This window comes from Ursus maritimus, unplaced genomic scaffold, assembly GCF_017311325.1.
Source record: "Ursus maritimus isolate PB19 unplaced genomic scaffold, ASM1731132v1 scaffold_14, whole genome shotgun sequence".
Taxonomy (NCBI): domain Eukaryota; kingdom Metazoa; phylum Chordata; class Mammalia; order Carnivora; family Ursidae; genus Ursus; species Ursus maritimus.
The window spans coordinates 63,828,679-63,845,786 of record NW_024423786.1 but is presented as its reverse complement, the minus strand read 5'-3'; the positions used below and the strand labels follow the sequence as shown (position 1 = coordinate 63,845,786).

The following is a 17,108-nucleotide window of genomic DNA, read 5'->3' as shown; positions in this document are numbered from 1 at the left end:
GATTCAAGAGGAATTTGTTAACTCCCTTATGGCATGCAGGTGAGGAGTAAGGCCTCTCATTAGGGGGTGCGGGAACCACAGGGCAGGAAGCAGGAAAATCATGGTATTGGTTTTGTATTCGGTACAGCAGAGATTTGTAGGGTGTTGGGATTTGATTGATTTGACAGCACAAGGGGGGGGGTAGCAGGCAGAGGGAGAGGGAGAAACAGGCTCCCCGCTGAGCAGGGAGCCCTATGCGGGACTCGGTCCCAGGACCCCGGGATCATGACCTGAGCTGAAGGCAGACGCTTCACCGACTGAGACACCCAGGCGCCCCAGGATTTATGTTTTAGATCAGCAGCTCTGCAAGTATGTTCCCTGGACCGGCAGCATCCGGTCTTGACTTACTGAAGTCATACATTCTGAAAGGTGGGGCCCAGCAGTCTTTGTTTTAACCAGCCCCCCAGAGGGACTCTGAGGCCGGTTCAAGTTTTTAGGGCCACTGTTCTAAGCCACGATTCATTAAGGATATGTAGGATTAAGGATTCCAGAAGGGATACTTCTGGAAGAAGGGCGGGTTGAGGCAGGTGAGCAAGAGGCCCTCCTGGACTCTTCTTAGCACAGAGGCCTCCCTATAAGAGCTCTTTAGAACTGTGGAACTCTTTGGGCTTCCAGTGACAATTTGTTCCACAGAGAAAAATGTAGAAAACTATTAGGTTAAAGAGCTTTAGGTGAAGGATTTCTCCATGGGTCCCTCTTAAATGGTCTGAAGGATGACATAGATACAAGCAAACAACTTGCCTCGTTTAAGTTGTGTTCTCAGCAAACCGTAGGTGTTTAACCGATGGAAGGCACGTGTGAGTTAATGAAGGATGAGTATCACATGTATACTTCCCTTATCCTGGAGAGCAGTGATCAGCAAAATGTGGCCCACCATCTGTTTTTGCAAATAGTTTTATCGGAGCCCAGCCACACCCACTTACGTAGGTGCTGTGGCTACTTTGGGGCCACAGCGTTGAGTCATTGCAACAGAGACAGATGCCCTGCAAAGCCTAAACTATTTACTGTCTGGCCCTTGACAGAAAAAGCCGGGCGACCCCTGATCCAGAGTACTGTTTCTCAGACCGTGATGTGCGATGTATCACCTGGGGAGCTGGGAGCTAGAGCACGGAGTGCGGTGCCGCGTACCAGCGTCAGGGCTCAAGTGTTTGTGGTTCGTTTCTCTCGGTCTCTTCAGGATCAAGTATGACTCTGCCGCTCTCGAAGCTGGGACCAGACACCGTTGAAGACTCAATCACTTTATTAGGAAAGGTGCAGTGCTATGAAATGCTGCTCCCCCAGTCCCTGGGTCTGGACTCCTCCAGCTCTGCCTTACTTTAGGCACTTCTCTCCAGGTTCCCTGCAGGAATTCTACAGAACTGTGAGTACGGACAATTCCTTATCTACGCGTCTCCCTCCGTCTCCCCTCACCCACTTGTCCTGGGCAGCCTCCAGCCCCGCCTTGTTTTCTCAGTGGTTCTGCAGGGAGCTAAGCCTGGAGAAGCAAAGCGACTCCAGCTAGAACCCACTTAGATGGCTTCTCCTTAGTCTTCAGGTTGAAGGTCCACACGTAGGTGGGTCCCCGCTGACAAGTCTTGTACACAGGACAAGGATAGACGCTGCGGCAGTCCTGCTTATCTGCAGGAATGGCCTTGATGAACATCACAGGCATGGGGGGTGTCAGATCCTTCAGCCTCGCCTCTGTAATGACCCCAGCCTGAGGACAAGAACAGGAAAAGAGGCGCCTTAGATCAGACTCAGAGCCCGGCCAGCCAGCCTTCCGTCCGCAGACCCAGTAGCTGAGAGACTGGGAAGGCTGGCTCCGCAGACCCAGTAGCTGAGAGACTGGGAAGGCTGGCTCCGCAGACCCAGTAGCTGAGAGACTGGGAAGGCTGGCTGCCTTTATGCCCGCTGCCTTTCAGGTTCGCTTAGCCGCCCACATTGGAATGCGTTTGAGATGCGGGAAACCTATTTCTACCATTTTCCAGCCTAAATCACTTTTTGAAGGAGAATTGTAGAAGTTATGTGTCATATACAAATTAATCCCTTTGAAACATGAGTCTATTTTTTCGTCCATTCGTATTATAAGCATATCAAATGCAACTGTTTGCCAAATGTCATGACGCTAGGTGCTAGGGATTGAAAGACGAGTAAGACACAGTTCCTGCCAGCAAATGCTTTAGATTTTGAGTTTGGTTATGTCCTGTTCAGTTTCATATGGGACCTCATCCACCCTCAAGAGCATTTTGACTTTTTGAGCAGAGCTATGTTCTATGTTCACTCATGTGATAGGGACCTAACTATTCTGTAGCTTTCCAGTTGGGGCCTCTGTGGTTTTCTGAGATGTCCCATTAGAGTGATCTGGGGCAGTTTTGTTTTTTTGTTTAATGAATGAATGAATTTATTTATTACTAGTCCTGAGAAATGTTCTGAAGAACGAAAGGGTTCCTTCATCAAATAAGCTTGGGAAATGGTGCTTACCATACCCTGGGCCTGAAGCTTTATAGTAAACACTAGCACACTGAAGACAAGAAATCCTAGCAGTAAAGAGAAGAGATGAATTTTATTTAGACTGGGGTTCCCCAAACTTATTTGATCACAGGACTCTTTTCTTTGCAACCTGTTTATTTCCCATGGGACTAGTGTTTTTTGGAACACACTTTGGGAAATGTTGATACAGAGTGATTCACAGGTTCCTTGCTTTTGTCTGGGTGACTCGGCCCCTTCTACGAGGGATAGAGCTTGGTTCATTTTCCATGAAATTTATTTAAAGGGGCGAATGTGCCTTTTCAGTTCTATCAGAAGCTGGTATGAGGCATGAAGAGTAACGAAACTAAGGTAAACAGTGGGGGAGCCTATTAATCCTGACAACTGAGTGTTTATGGCAGGGAGCGGGAGCAGGGGTAGAACCTTTCTTTTTTCCTCACATACCTTAAAACCAACCCTTTTAAAATGTACAATTCAGTGTTTCTTAATGTACAGTCATCACTTTGTAATTCCAAAACATTTTCATCACTTCCAAAAGAAACTCTAACCATTAGCAGTCACCATTAGTAGTGGGGTATTGATGTCTCCAGTTACTGTGGTTGAATTCTCTATTTGAATGGCTTATTTGTTTCCATATTTTAATTTTCACCCTATTGTGTCTTTGAATCTAAAGTATATCTCTCATAGACAACGTGTAGCTGTATCAAAAAAAAAAAAAATCCATTCTGCCATTCTCTGCCTTCCAACTGTAGTGTTTAATCTATTACATTTCATGTAGTTACTAAGAAGGTAAGGTTTACATCTGCCACTTGACTGTTTTCTATCTCTTCCTTTTCCTCAGTTTCTCTTTTGATGCCTTCTTTTCTGTTCCGTAGATACATTTCAGTGTACCATTTTAGTTCCCTTGTTACTGAACTTTTACTGCCCTTGTCACTTAACTTTTACTGTTTTACAAAATTATTTTCTTAGTGGTTTCCCTAGGGATTACAGTTAACATCAATGTATAAAAATCTACTTCGGGCTAATAGCAACTTAATTTCAGTAGTATACAAAGACTTTATTCCTATGTAAGTTCTGTTCCTTTGCCTTCCTGTGCTTAAGATCGTGTGTTGTTTTCATTATACAAATTATATCTTTTATGCTTATGAGCACAGATTTATAGTTATTGCTTCTTGCAATTGTCCTTTAAATCAGATAGGAAAGAAATAAAGGTTACAAACAATTCATGTATACTTTCTTTTATATTTACATATACAATTACCTTTGCTGGTATTGTTTCTTCATGTGGACTTGAGTTACTATCTTGTAACTCATTTCATCCCGAAGGACTCCCTTAAGTATTTCTTGTAGGTCTGGCCTGCTAGTGGTAAATTCTCTCTCTCTTTTTAAGTAGGCTCCACACCCAGTGTGAAGCCCAACACAGGGCTTGAACTCGTGACCCTGAGATCAAGACCTGAGCTGAGATCAAGAGTCAGATGCTTAACAGATAGAGCCACCCAGGCACCCCTCTTTCTCTCTTTTTAACCTGGGAATGTCTTAATTTCTCCTTCATTTTTGAAGGATAGTTTTACTGGATATAGAATTATTGGCTGACAGTCTTTTTCTTTCAGCATTTTTTTTTTTTTAAAGATTTTATTTATTTATTCGACAGAGATAGAGACAGCCAGCGAGAGAGGGAACACAAGCAGGGGGAGTGGGAGAGGAAGAAGCAGGCTCCCAGCGGAGGAGCCTGATGTGGGGCTCGATCCCATAACGCTGGGATCACGCCCTGAGCTGAAGGCAGACGCTTAACCGCTGTGCCACCCAGGCGCCCCTTCTTTCAGCATTTTGACCTTTCATTCTACTGCCTTCTGGCCTTCATGGTTTCTTATGAGAAATCAGCCGTTCATTCCATTGAGGACCCCTTGTATGTGAACTGCTTTTCTCTTGCTGCTTTCAAGATTCTTATAACATGTCTAGGTATGGATTTCCTTTCCTTTTCCCTTTTTCTTTTCCTTTCTTTTTCCCTTTCCTTGAGCCCAACGTGGGGCTTGAACATACGACCCTGAGATCAAGTCCTGAGCTGATATCAAGAGTCAGATGCTTAACCAACTGAACCACCCAGGCACCTCAATGTATGGATTTCTAAGTTTATTCTTTTTGGATTTTGTTGAGATTCTTGGATGTGCAGATTAATGTTTTTATCAAATTCGGAAAGTGGGCATTATTGCTTCAAATATTCTTTCTGGTTCTTTCTCTCCCCTCCTGGGGCTCCCACTATGTGGATGTTTGTATGCTTGATGGTATTCCTCAGGTTTCTAAATTGTTCATTTGCTTTCATTCTTTTTATCTTTCTGCTTCTCAGATTGGATAATCTCAATTGATGTATTTCCAAGTTTGGTAATTCTTACCTGCTCAAATCTTCTGTTGAATTCCTCTACTGAATTTTCATTTAAGGTATTATACTTTTTAACTCCAGAGTTACTGCTTGGTTTTTCAAAATGTCATTGCTATCCCATTAGTAGTATTCTCTATTCAGTGAGACAGTGAGACTTGTTCACAAACTTTACTTTGGTTCCCCGAACATATTTAAAATGGCTGATTAAAAGGCTTTGTCTAGTATGTCCCACTTCTGAACTCCCTCAGGGACCATTTCTGTTGACTGCTTTTTTCCCTTTTTGTTTCTTTGCATGTCTCATAATTTTTATTGAAAACTTGAACATTTTAAATAATATAATGTGGCAACTCTGGTGATCAGATCTCCCTTGTAGGGTTTGTTGTTTATTTAGAGACTTTTCTGAACTGATTCTGTAAAGTCTGTCTTTGTCCCATACGACTACTGAAGGGTCCTGCTCAGCTTAGTGGTTAGCAAGTAACAGGACAGAGATTTTCTTAAACACCTGCATCCAATAAGTCTCAGTTTTTGCTCAGGGGCTCTGTGTATGAGTTGGACATGCCTTCAGTGCACAGCAGGGCAGTTTCAAACTCTGCCTTGGCCTTCCCTTCCTGCTTTCACAGAGCCTCAAGGTCAGCCAGAGGTGAGCTTACAGCCTTCTCAGGTCCTTCTTGAGCATGTGCACAGCCCTGCACATGGGTGTGGCCTTCTGGGTTTCCAGGGACACGTTGGAGGTCATCTCATTCTCCAGCTTCTCCTTTTAAGCTTTTTGGTTAGCCTTCTATTTGCACTGTTATCTACCACCTCAGGGAAGCTGCAAGGTTAAATGGTTGTCTTCTACTGTTTTCAGTATATGCCCTTGGTGAGCTCCAACCCAGGTCAGGTAGAGACAGACATAAATGGGGTCTTCCAGGAAACCAACAGATAGGGAAAATAATGACAGTTTTCTGGGAGTGGGGCTTTGAAAGTACTCCAGCTCTGTTTTGCCTCCTCCAGTGGTTGGGAGGCTGCTGTTTTCACTGTGACTGTGGCATGCTGGTTTTCAAGGCCACCACAGAGTTGGTGGGGATGGGATAGGAACAGAGCAAGTTAAAAGGCTGCAAAGCTTGCTGTTCTTACTGAGAGTTGGACATTTTTCTTCAATAAACACTCTTTGGGGGCACCTGGGCGGCTCAGCCAGTTAAGTGTCTGCCTTTGGCTCAGGTCGTGATCTCAGGGTCCTGGGATCGAGTCCTACGTTGGGCTCCCTGCTCATTGGAGAGTCTGCTTCTCCCTCTGCCACTACCCCTCCTCCCTGCTTGTGCTCTCTCTCTCTTTCTCTCTGTCTCAAATAAATAAAATCTTTAAAAAAATACTCTTTGGATTGCTGAAAGCCTTTGGTTGGTTGATTTCTTTCTTCTTTCTTTCTTTCTTTCTTTCTTGATTTTCTTTCTTGATTTTCTTTCTTTCTTTCTCTTTCCTTTCTTGATTTTATTTCTTTCTTGTCCAGTGTTACGATTTTATGGAGGATAGGATTTCTGGACATTCTTACTCTTAATTTTGCTGACATCCTTCTGGGGGCAGAAACTGAGAACCAGGGTTCTTGGTGGGTGGGTATTGCTTTTTGGGAAGTTATTATTATGAAGAAACAAGGTAATAAAATATTGGAGGTAGATGATTGGAGTCCGTGTCCTTTCCCCCTCCCTCACAGTGCCAGTGCTCTTCTGAACTTCTTCCCTAGTTGTTCAATTTGGTGTTTTCTGGTATTCTAGCTCTGGCCACCCTGGGCCACCCTATACCTACAATCCCTGTGTGATCCCCACTGACGGAATCTTGGACAAATGTTCAGATGGGGGGCGGGGAATCAGCTTCCTACTCAAGGTTCAGGCTGTATAAACACTGTATAAACACTGAGGAATTTACTGTCCTCTCTGTTCACAGGCCCTCAGTTGGTTTCATAGGGCTGCTGTAACAAGTTACTACACATTTGGTGGCTTAAAACAACAGAAATGTCTTCTTTCACAGTGCTGAAGGCCAGAGTCTTAAGTCAAGGTGTAGGTGGGGTCTGTTCCTTCTGGAGGCTCTGAGGCAGAAACTATCCCATGCCTGTCTCCTAGCTTCTGGTGGCTTCTGGCAGTCCTTGGCATTCCTTGGCTTGTAGACGTATCTCTCCAATCTCTGCCTCTGTCCTCACGGGACATCTGCTTCTCTGCTTCCAACATGGCCTTCCAACAAGGATTTAGGGCCTGCTCCACTCCAGTATAACCTCATCTTAACTACTCATCTCTGCAAAGACCCTATTTCTAGATAGGGGCACATTCTGAGGTTCTGGTAGAATTTTGGTAGACACTATTTAATCCGGTACAGTTCTCTATGTGTGTTTACATGACCTACGATACTGTAGCTCTTCTAACAGTTTTTCCCCATTAACTTTGTACTGACTGCTGGAAACAGTTAAGTGTCACTTACCAAGCAGGGGATTTGACTAAGCACTTCTTCTGGGTCATGTGTATAACAAACGTAACCTGTTCTCCAGTTACCCGTCCTTGCTCATGTCATTTATCCCAGCCAATCTTACGGTGACTCAAATTTTTATTAGGCTTCAGTGTGGGATCCTTTCAGAATGTCCTGTGAAATAGTATCTACTGGGCTCCCCTTGCAAATGGGGGCAATGGAAAAGGCAGAAGGGACGCCTGCCCTCCTGGAGCTCATGAACGAGGAACGTGGCGGGGTGGGGGTGGGGGGCTCAGCCAGTAGCAGGGATGGCCGACTCCAGCACTTTTGGAGCAGTCTCTTTGTGCCAGGCCCTCTTCCAAATGGCCTCCATAGTAACTAATTTAATCTTGGCAGCAACTCCGTTTTCCCATTTAACACTTGGGCAAACAGATTTGGAGAGAGAGAACCACGTCCCAAGGTCGCAGCGGCAGTAGGTGGCGGTGCTGGGATTCAGATCCAGCTGCTTGGGTCCGGCGCCCTTGCTTCTCATCGTGTACTCTACCCGCTCGGCATAGTGTGCGCTCTTCGCACCATCCCTGGCTGCGGGAAAGTGGCTTGATAGCCTCAAGGGAAGGGTACCTAGGTCAGAAGATCCCGGGGCGTCCGTTTTCATGACCACACTCTGTGGAGGCAGTAGGTCATTTAATCAGCCCACAGAGGATGCCCCGAGGCTCCCCCCGAGATTTACCTGTGCATCCCAGCGGGCGCCTTCCATGAAGAGGCCATGGACGTAGGCCCCTTCCCGGGGGGGGCTCCTGAAGTCCTCCCTGTTCTTCTTTGTCACGTCACACTGCAGGGCCATCTGGTCCAGTGGCCACTCGTTCTTGCGGGCCGTGGTCTGCATGATGGCGGTCAGGAAGGACTGGGGGTTGAAGAAGCCTGTCAGCCACACCGTGGGGGGCATTGCCAAGTCTCCTAGCCAGGCCTCCAACTCTTTGATTCGGTTGAGGAGGTCCAAAAACCAGGCTCCCAGGCCTGCCGTGGAAGGGTAGGCTCGCCTGGCCCAGGGCTCCGGCACCGTGTCCAGGTACAGGGCATTCTGTAAGGTCTCCATGTCGCTGGTCATGGTCAGCTCGCCCTGTAGACAAAGAGCAAGAGGGCAGAGAGTGAGGGGGCAGCAGGTCCCTGGAAACAACCCGCCTTAGGGACCTCTGGCTCCTGGCATACAGCCAGCCGGACAGGAGGTGGTGACTGTCCTTGATGTACAGACTTTAAAACTCTCCCTGCTGCATGCTATGAAAGTCTACACCCATCCACTGACAGTAGTTAACGTCCACTGTGGACCTCAGACCCCCTGTGGGTTCCCTGCTCCTTCTACCTACCCTAAAGCTCAGGTTCTCCTCCAGCTTCTATGCAGAAGCCCAAGAGGCCCAGGTCTGGAAGATCTGTGTGGCCCCAAGTCAACTATTTCCTCCAGAATCTAGCTGTTAGATATGCAGTCCACTTGAAGGAACCCTCATCCAACCACCACATGAAATTCATAAAGAAAGGTTCCATTGAAAACCACTGTTACATGTGATTTTGTGACTTGGGTTACAACAAGGGTCTCCAGCAATTTCTTGAAGAAATCTAGTGCAGTGGTTTCTGCAGCGGGGTTAGAGTACGCGGCGGGGCGCGTGTTACGGACCGGATGTTTGTATCCCTCCTTCACCCACCCGGATTTCTATGTTGAAATCCTAACCCCCAGTGTTATGGTATAGGAAGTGGTTCGGACGTGAGGTGGGACCGTCGTGAATGGGATTAGTGCTCTTCAGTGCCCCTTCTGTCTTGTGAGGACAGGGTAGGAAGATGACTGGCTGTGAACCGGGAAGTGGGCCCTCACCAGACACCAGATCTGCCGGTGGCTCTGGAACTGTGAGAAGTACATTTCTATTGTTAATAAGCCACCCAGTCTGGTGTTCAATTATAGCGGCTTGTGTGGACGGAGGCCGCTTGGCTCGCCCCAAGTGCAGACTGCTCAGATGTCAGAAAGGCCTCTGTGGGGCCTGGAGTCACCCTGCCTGGGGGATGGGACATGGGACCATGCAATTCTAGGCCCAACTCTTCCTCCTAACTCTTGGAACTGTTAAAAAAAAAAAAAAAAAAAAAAAAGTCAAACGCACCTTCCTTAAAGAGCAACTTATTTTGGGTCCTAAGTGACAGCTAGAAACTAACCCTCTGAGCCCTGGTTTACAGGAAATGGATGAATAACTTCTCTGTGAACTTCACAGGGAGACTGTAGCTATTGCATCTATACTTTCTATAGCATGGAGTCGACTGGCTGGGCTATTTTCAGATATAAATACATTGATATTGTAAAGCAAAGGCAAACATCCTGTTAGAGCAGTGCCACGCCAGCCAGCCCGAATGAGTACGGCCTGAATTACGGAGGTTTTCCCCTCAAGTAAATGGACTCTGTTACAGCGGCAGAAAACAGATTTCCTTCTTTGTGTCCGCTCAGCTGCGTGGAGGTGGCTGACCAGAGCAGAGCGTGCGGAAGGGTTCCGAGGCCACCTCAGGGTGTCCTGTGTGGTGGATTTCCCCAAGGGTCTTCTGCTATGGGCAGTATTATCGGGTTGAAACAGAACAAAATGTTCTCTTTACTGGACTGTCTACTTCAGAGGGCCCTTCTGAAGAGATGCTGTAAACTACTACTCAAGCTTGTGAGACCGTGTCTTCGTCATGCCTGCAGTTGTGTGATAATTCATTATTTTCTTAATATTTACTTATTTGAGTGCTCATGCATGTGAGCAGGGGTGGGGGGTGGAGAGGGAGAGGGAGAGTCTCAAGCAGGCTTCATGTTGAATGCAGAGCCTGACATGGGGCTCAGTCCCACGACCCTGAGATCATGACCTGAGCCGAAACCAAGAGTGACACTTAACTGACGGAGCCACCCAGGCGCCCTGATAATTCATTCTTATATGCAGTTTATAACTTAGGTATTAATAAAGTTTCCCTAAAAATAGCTGATTATTTAATAACATTAAGTATCAAAATTAAATTTAGTGCAAAGGGAAAAAATAAATGATCAAACCCTCTCTTTTGTAAGAGCCCATCTGTGTAACTTTTTCTTGTCTTATTATATGATCCAGGACATTCTTTACAATGATGAATGAGAGTGGCAAGGGTGGAGTATCCTTGCTTGTTTCCAAACTTAAGAGGGAAAAATTGTCTTTCACCATTAAATGTGGTCAGTGTTAATAAGATGTACTTTATTCAGCTGAAGAAAATTGCTGTTCTTCTTTTTCTGATATTTTAAATCAAGATTTGGTGTTGAATTTTGTAAAATGCTTTTTTTTCGTTTATGAAGATGATCATACAGTCTTATGTAGTACATTCATACAGTGAATTCCACTGATTGATTTTTTTAAAAAATTTTATTTATTTGAGAGAGAGAGACAGGGACAGAGATAGAGCGCAAGCAGGGAGGAGAGGGAGAAGCAGGCTCCCCGCTGAGCAGGGAGCCCGATGTGGGGCTCGATCCCAGGGCCCTGGGATCATGACCTGAGCCAAAGGCAGACGCTTCACCAGCTGAGCCACCCAGGTGCCCCACTGATTGATTTTTGAATGTTAAAACCAACCTTGCAGTCCTGGCATGAACCCCATGTGACTATCATGGATGATCCTTTTTTTTGTAGGTTTTCATTTACCAACATCTTGCTAAGGATTTTTGTATCTGGGTTTATGAGGAATATTTGTCCCTCATTTTCTTTTCTCCTAATATCTTTGCTTTTGGTATCAAGTTAATTCTGGCCTTATAAAATTTATTGGCAAGTATTGCCACTGCTTTCTATTTAAAGTAAGCTATTTGAGATAATTATAGACACATGCAGTTGTAAGAAATAATACAGAGAGGTCTTTTGTACCTTTTGCCGAGGTGTCCGCAGTGGTAACATTTTGCAGAATGGCAGTGCAATACCACAAACAGAATGCAGACGTTGGTAGTCAAAATATAAACATTTCCATCACCACGGTATCCCTCATGTTGCCCCCTTCTGGGCACAGTGACTTTCCTCCTGGCCTCACCCTTTCCATAACCCCTAGTAATGACTGATTAGTTCTCCACTTCTATGAACATGGCATTTCAGTATTATATAAATGGAATAATTTATAAAACCTTTAACCTTCTGGGATTGGCTTTTCACTCAGCATAATTCTCTGGACATTCACCCAGGCTTTTCATTGTACCAAATAGTCGAGTCTTTTTCATTGCTAAGTAGTATTCCACGATATGTGTGGTAGGCGGAGTAATGACCCCTCCAAATATGTTCACGTCCTGATCCCTAGAACCTGTGAAGATGTGACCTCATGTGGCAGAAGGGATTTTGCAGATGTGATTAAGTTAGGAGTTTAAAATGGGGGTGGGAGGGTTTAAATGGGGTTGGAGGCAGGCAGGAGGGTCGAGTCAGAGATAGATTGAAAGATGCCACGCTGCTGGCTTTAAAGATAGAGAAAGGATCCACGGGTCAAGGAAGGGAGAAGCTGGGAAGGGCACGTGAATGGATTCTTCCCTAGGGCCTGCAAAATAAATACAGCTCTGCCCAAATATTGACTTTAAGTGAGACCTATTTCAGACTTCTGAGCTCTGAAACTGTAAGATAAATTCTTGAAAGCCACTAAGTTTGGGGTAACTTACTACAGAAGCAAGAGGATACTAATACAGGATAGATGGACCACAGTTTGTTTGCCCGTTTACCCACTGAAGGACATCTGGGTGGTTTCCCGGCTTTGGCTATTACCAGTAAAGCTGCTATAAACATTTATGTATAGATTTTCATGTGCAATTCAGTTTCCATTTCTCTGGGATAAATACCCAGAAATGTAATTGCTAGGTTGTGTGGTCGTTACATGTTTAATTTTTAAAGAACTGCCAAACTGTTTTCCAGAGTGGCTGTGCCATTTTACATTCTCACCAGCAGTGTGTAAGTGATCCATTTCATTCACATCCTTGCCAGCATTGAGAGTGTCATTCTTATTTTTTTAAAATTCCAGTATAATCAACATAGAGTGTTATGTTAGTTTCAGGTGTATAATGTAGTGATCAAATTCTGTACATTACTCAGTGCTCATCATGATGGGGTACTCTTAATCCCCATCACCTATTTCACCCATCCCCCCCACTCTCCTCTCTGGTCACCATCAGTGTGTTCTCTATAGTTGACGGTCTCTTTCTTGGTTTGTCTCTTTTTTCCCTTTGCTCGTTTGTTTTGTTTCTTAAATTCCACATATGAGTGAAATCATATGGTATTTATCTTTCTCTGACTTGTTTTGCTTAGCATAATACTTTCTAGATCTATCCATGTTGTTGCAAATGGCAAGAGTTCATTCTTTTTGATGGCTGAGTAATATTCCACTGTGTCTCTGTGTGTGTATATATAATTATCTTTATATAATCACATATTCTTTATCCATTCATCTTGGATGGACCCTTGGGCTGCTTCCATCTCTTGGCTATTGTAAATACTGCTGCAGCAAACACAGGGTGCATATATCTTTTCGAATTACTGTTTTTATATTATTGGGTAAATACCCAGTAGTGAAATTACTGGATCATGGGGTGATTCTATTTTTAACTTTTTGAGGACCCTCCTATACTGTTTTCCACAGCAGCCACACCAGTTTGCATTCCCACCAACAGTGCAAGGGGGTTCCCCTTTCTCCACATCCTCACCAACACTTGTTTCTTGTCTTGTTGATTTTAGCCATGCTTAAAATGTGTGAGGTGATTTCTCATTGTGGTTTTAATTTGTGTTTCCCTGATGATGAGAGATGTTGGATTACTTCTTTTTTGGTGTTGAATTGTATCAGTTCTTTATATTTTTGGATACTAACCCTTTATCGGGCATGTCATTTGTAAATACCTTCTCCCATTCTGGAGTTGTCATTATTTTTTATTTTAGCCATTCTTTTTTTTTTTTTTTTTTTAAAGATTTTTTATTTATTTGACAGAGATAGAGACAGCCAGCGAGAGAGGGAACACAAGCAGGGGGAGTGGGAGAGGAAGAAGCAGGCTCACAGCAGAAGAGCCTGATGTGGGGCTCGATCCCAGAACGCCGGGATCACGCCCTGAGCCGAAGGCAGACGCTTAACCACTGTGCCACCCAGGTGCCCCTATTTTAGCCATTCTGATGGGTATGTAGTGATATCTTATGATTTTAATTTGCATTTTCATAATGGCTAATGATTGCCTTTTCATATATTTATTTCTCACCTGTATACTCTTCGGTGAAATGTCTTAATATCTTTTGCTTATTTTCTAACTTTTTTTTTTTTACCATCGAGTTTCAAAAGTTATATATTCTTGATGTTAGTACTTTTTCAGATATGGGGATGCAAATACTTTACCCAGTCTATGGCTTGCCTTTTCATTTTCTTATAAGGGTCTTTTTTAGAGCAAAGATTTTTAACTTTGATGAAGTTCAGTTTATTTTTCATTTTATGGCTTATGTTTTTGGTGTCATGTCTAAGAACTATTTTCCTGCCCCCTGAGCTTGAAGATTTCTGTTTTTTTTTTCCTTAGGAGTTTTATAGTTTTAAGTTTTACACGTGAGTCCTTGATCCATTTTGAGTTAATTTTTTACAAGGTGTGAAACTTAACTTGAGGTAGTATTTTTGCCTATAATGTCAAATTACTCCAGCACTGTTTGTTGAAAGGCTGTCTTCCCCCACTGACTTGCTTTTGCACCTTTGTCAAAAATCAGTTGGGATATTTGGGAAAGCCTATTTCCAGTTTCTTTATTCTGTTTTGTGTGTCTGTCCCTCTGCCAATACCACACAGTCTTGATTACAATAACTATATGATAAGTTCTGAAATCAGGGAAATTGCTTCCTCCGACTATGTTCTTTTTTTCAAAATTGTCTTCACTATTTTAGTTCCTTTGCTTTTCCACATAAATTTTAGAATGATCTTCCCTGTATCTACAAAAGATTCTTGCTGGTATTTTGATAGGAATTGCATTAAACCTGTATATCAATTTGAGTAAAACTGACATTGTTACTATGTAATCTTCTAATCCATGAACACAGTATGTCCCTCCATTTATTTATATATTCTTTTTCTCTTATCACTGTTTTATAGTTTTCAGCACACAAGTCTTGTACGTGTTTTGTTAGATTTGCATGTACGTATTTTTTTTTTTTTAATCTAGATAAATGTATCTATGGCTGATGTCTTTTGTTCTCTTCTAGGATTTTTATGGTTTCAGGACTCACATTCAGGTCTTTAATCCATTTTGAGTTAATTTTTGTATGGTATTAGAATGTGGTCTATTTTCATTTTTGCGCATGTGTCTGTCCAGTCTTCCCAGCACTATTTATTGAAGAGACTGTCTTTTCTCCATTGTATATTCTTGCCTTCTTAGTCATAGATTAATTGACCATATAATTATGGGTTTATTTTGGGCTCTCTGCTCTGTTCCATTAATCTATGTATCTTTTTTTGTTCTAGTACCATACTGTTTTCATTACTATAGTTTTGTAGTATACCTTGAAATCTGGGATGCTAATGCCTCCAGTTTTGTTCTTTCTCAGGATTACTTTGATTATTTGGGGTCTTTTGTGGTTCTGTATAAATTTTAGGATAATTCGTTCTACTTCTGTGAAGAATGCTGTTGGTAATTTGATATGCATTGCATTGAATCTGTAGATTGTTTTGGGTTTTATGGACATTTTAACAATATTGGTTCTCCCAGTCCATGGGCATGGGATATCTTTCCATTTGTTTGTATCATCTTCAGTTTCTTTCCTCAGTGTCCTACACTTTTCAGAATACAGGTCTTTTACCTCCTTGCTAAGTTTATTCCTAGGTATTTCTTTTTGGTGCAATTGTAAATAGAATTGTTTTCTTCACTTAATCCTAGCCAAACGGCCAAAAGCAATTAGAATTGTTTTCTTAATTTCTCTTTCTGCTCCTTCATTATTAGTGTATAGAAACAGTACGAATTTCTTTGTCTTTTGTAGCCTGCAACTTTACTGAATTCGCTTTTTGCTTCTAATAGTTTTTTGGTGGAGTCCTTAGGGCTTTCTATGTATAATATTATGTTATCTGCAAACAGTGACGGTTTAACTTCTTCCTTGCCAATCTGGATGCTTTTATTTCTTTTTCTTGTCTCATTGCTGTGTTTAGGCCTTACAGCATTATGTTGAATAAGAGTGGTGACAGTGAGCCTCCTGTCTTGTTCTGATCTTAGAGGAAAAGCTTTTCAGTTTTCACCATTGAGTATGATGTTAGTTGTGGGTTTTTAATCTCTGGTCTTTATTATGTTGAAGTATGTTCCTTCTAAACCCACTTGTTGAGCGTTTTTATCACAGACAGATGTTGAATTTTGTCCAATTCTTTTCTGCATTTATTTAAATGATCATGTTTTTAATCCTTTCTCTCGTTAATATGGTGTGTCACATTGATTGTTTTGTGAGTACTGAACCACCCTTGCATCCCTGGAATAAGTCTCACTTGATCGTGGTGAATGATTTATATAATGTATTGTTGGATTAGATTTGCTAATATTTTGCTCAGGATTTTTGAATCTGTGTTCATCAGACATATTGACCTGTAGTTTTGTTTTATTGTAGTATCTCTGGTTTTGGTATGAGGGTAAATGTCATACTAGCTTTATAAACGATTGATCTACTGCCTTTGTTTGCTTTGGCTCATGAAATTTAAAAAATAATTTTATTTCTTTTTTTTTTTTTTTAAAGATTTATTTATTTATTTATTTGACAGAGATAGAGACAGCCAGCGAGAGAGGGAACACAAGCAGGGGGAGTGGGAGAGGAAGAAGCAGGCTCATAGCTGAGGAGCCTGATGTGGGGCTCGATCCCGTAACACCAGGATCACACCCTGAGCCGAAGGCAGACGCTTAACCGCTGTGCCACCCAGGCGCCCCCAAAAATAATTTTATTTCTAATTATGGCCTTTTCTGCTTCAAAAGTCTGTTTACCATTTCTTGTATGGCTGGTTTAGTGGTGATGAACTCTAACTTTTTTTGAGAAACTATCTGTTTAAATTCTGAATGATAACCTTATCAGGTAGAGTATCCTTGGTTGTAGGTTTTTTCCTTTCAGCACTTTGAATATATCATGCCAGTCTCTTCTGGCTTGTAAAATTTCTTTTTTCTTTCTTTTCTTCCCTTTCCCTTTCCTTTCTTCTTCCTTTCTTCCTTTCTCCCTCCCTCCCTTCCTTCCTTCCTCCCTTCCTTCCTTCCTTCCTTCCTTCGTGTGGGGTGGGGGGCAGAAGGAGAGGGAGAGAATCTTAAGCAGACTCCATTCTCAGTGTAGAGCCCAATGTGGGGCTTGATCCCACGACCCTGAGATCACGACCTGAGCCAAAATCAAGAGTCGGACACTTAACTGACTGAGCCACCCAGGTGTCCCCTGGTTTGTTTCTACTGAAAACTCAGCTGATAGCCTCATGGGGTTTCCCTTGTATATAACTAGTTGCTTCTCTCTCTCTCTCTCTCTCTCTTTTTTTTTTTTTTTAAGATTTTATCTGAGAGAGAGACAGCCAGCGAGAGAGGGAACACAAGCAGGGGGAGTGGGAGAGGAAGAAACAGGCTCCCAGCGGAGGAGCCTGATGTGGGGCTTGATCCCAGAACGCTGGGATCATGCCCTGAGCTGAAGGCAAACACTTAAACGACTGAGCCACCCAGGCTCCCCTAGTTGCTTCTCTCTTGACACTTTTAAGATGCTCCCTTTATTTTTAATCCTTGACATTATTATATGTCTTGGTGTGGACCATTCTTGAGTTCATCTTGTTTGGAACTTTTTGTGGTTCCGG

At 43.1% G+C, this 17,108-nt stretch overlaps 1 protein-coding gene across 1 annotated transcript in view; it reads right to left on the bottom strand.

Annotated features, from left to right (window-relative positions):
- Positions 1-1,407: 1,407 nt before the first annotated feature.
- DNAH9 (dynein axonemal heavy chain 9) overlaps positions 1,408-17,108 on the bottom strand; it is a 312,417-nt gene continuing 296,716 nt past the window's right edge. The window contains exons 68-69 of the mRNA XM_040630049.1: positions 8,043-8,432; positions 1,408-1,735 (exon numbers count right to left, since the gene is read on the bottom strand). Of these exons, the coding sequence (XP_040485983.1) occupies positions 1,508-1,735; positions 8,043-8,432 (618 nt within the window). The 3' untranslated portion in view covers positions 1,408-1,507. The remainder of the gene's footprint in view (positions 1,736-8,042; positions 8,433-17,108) is intronic.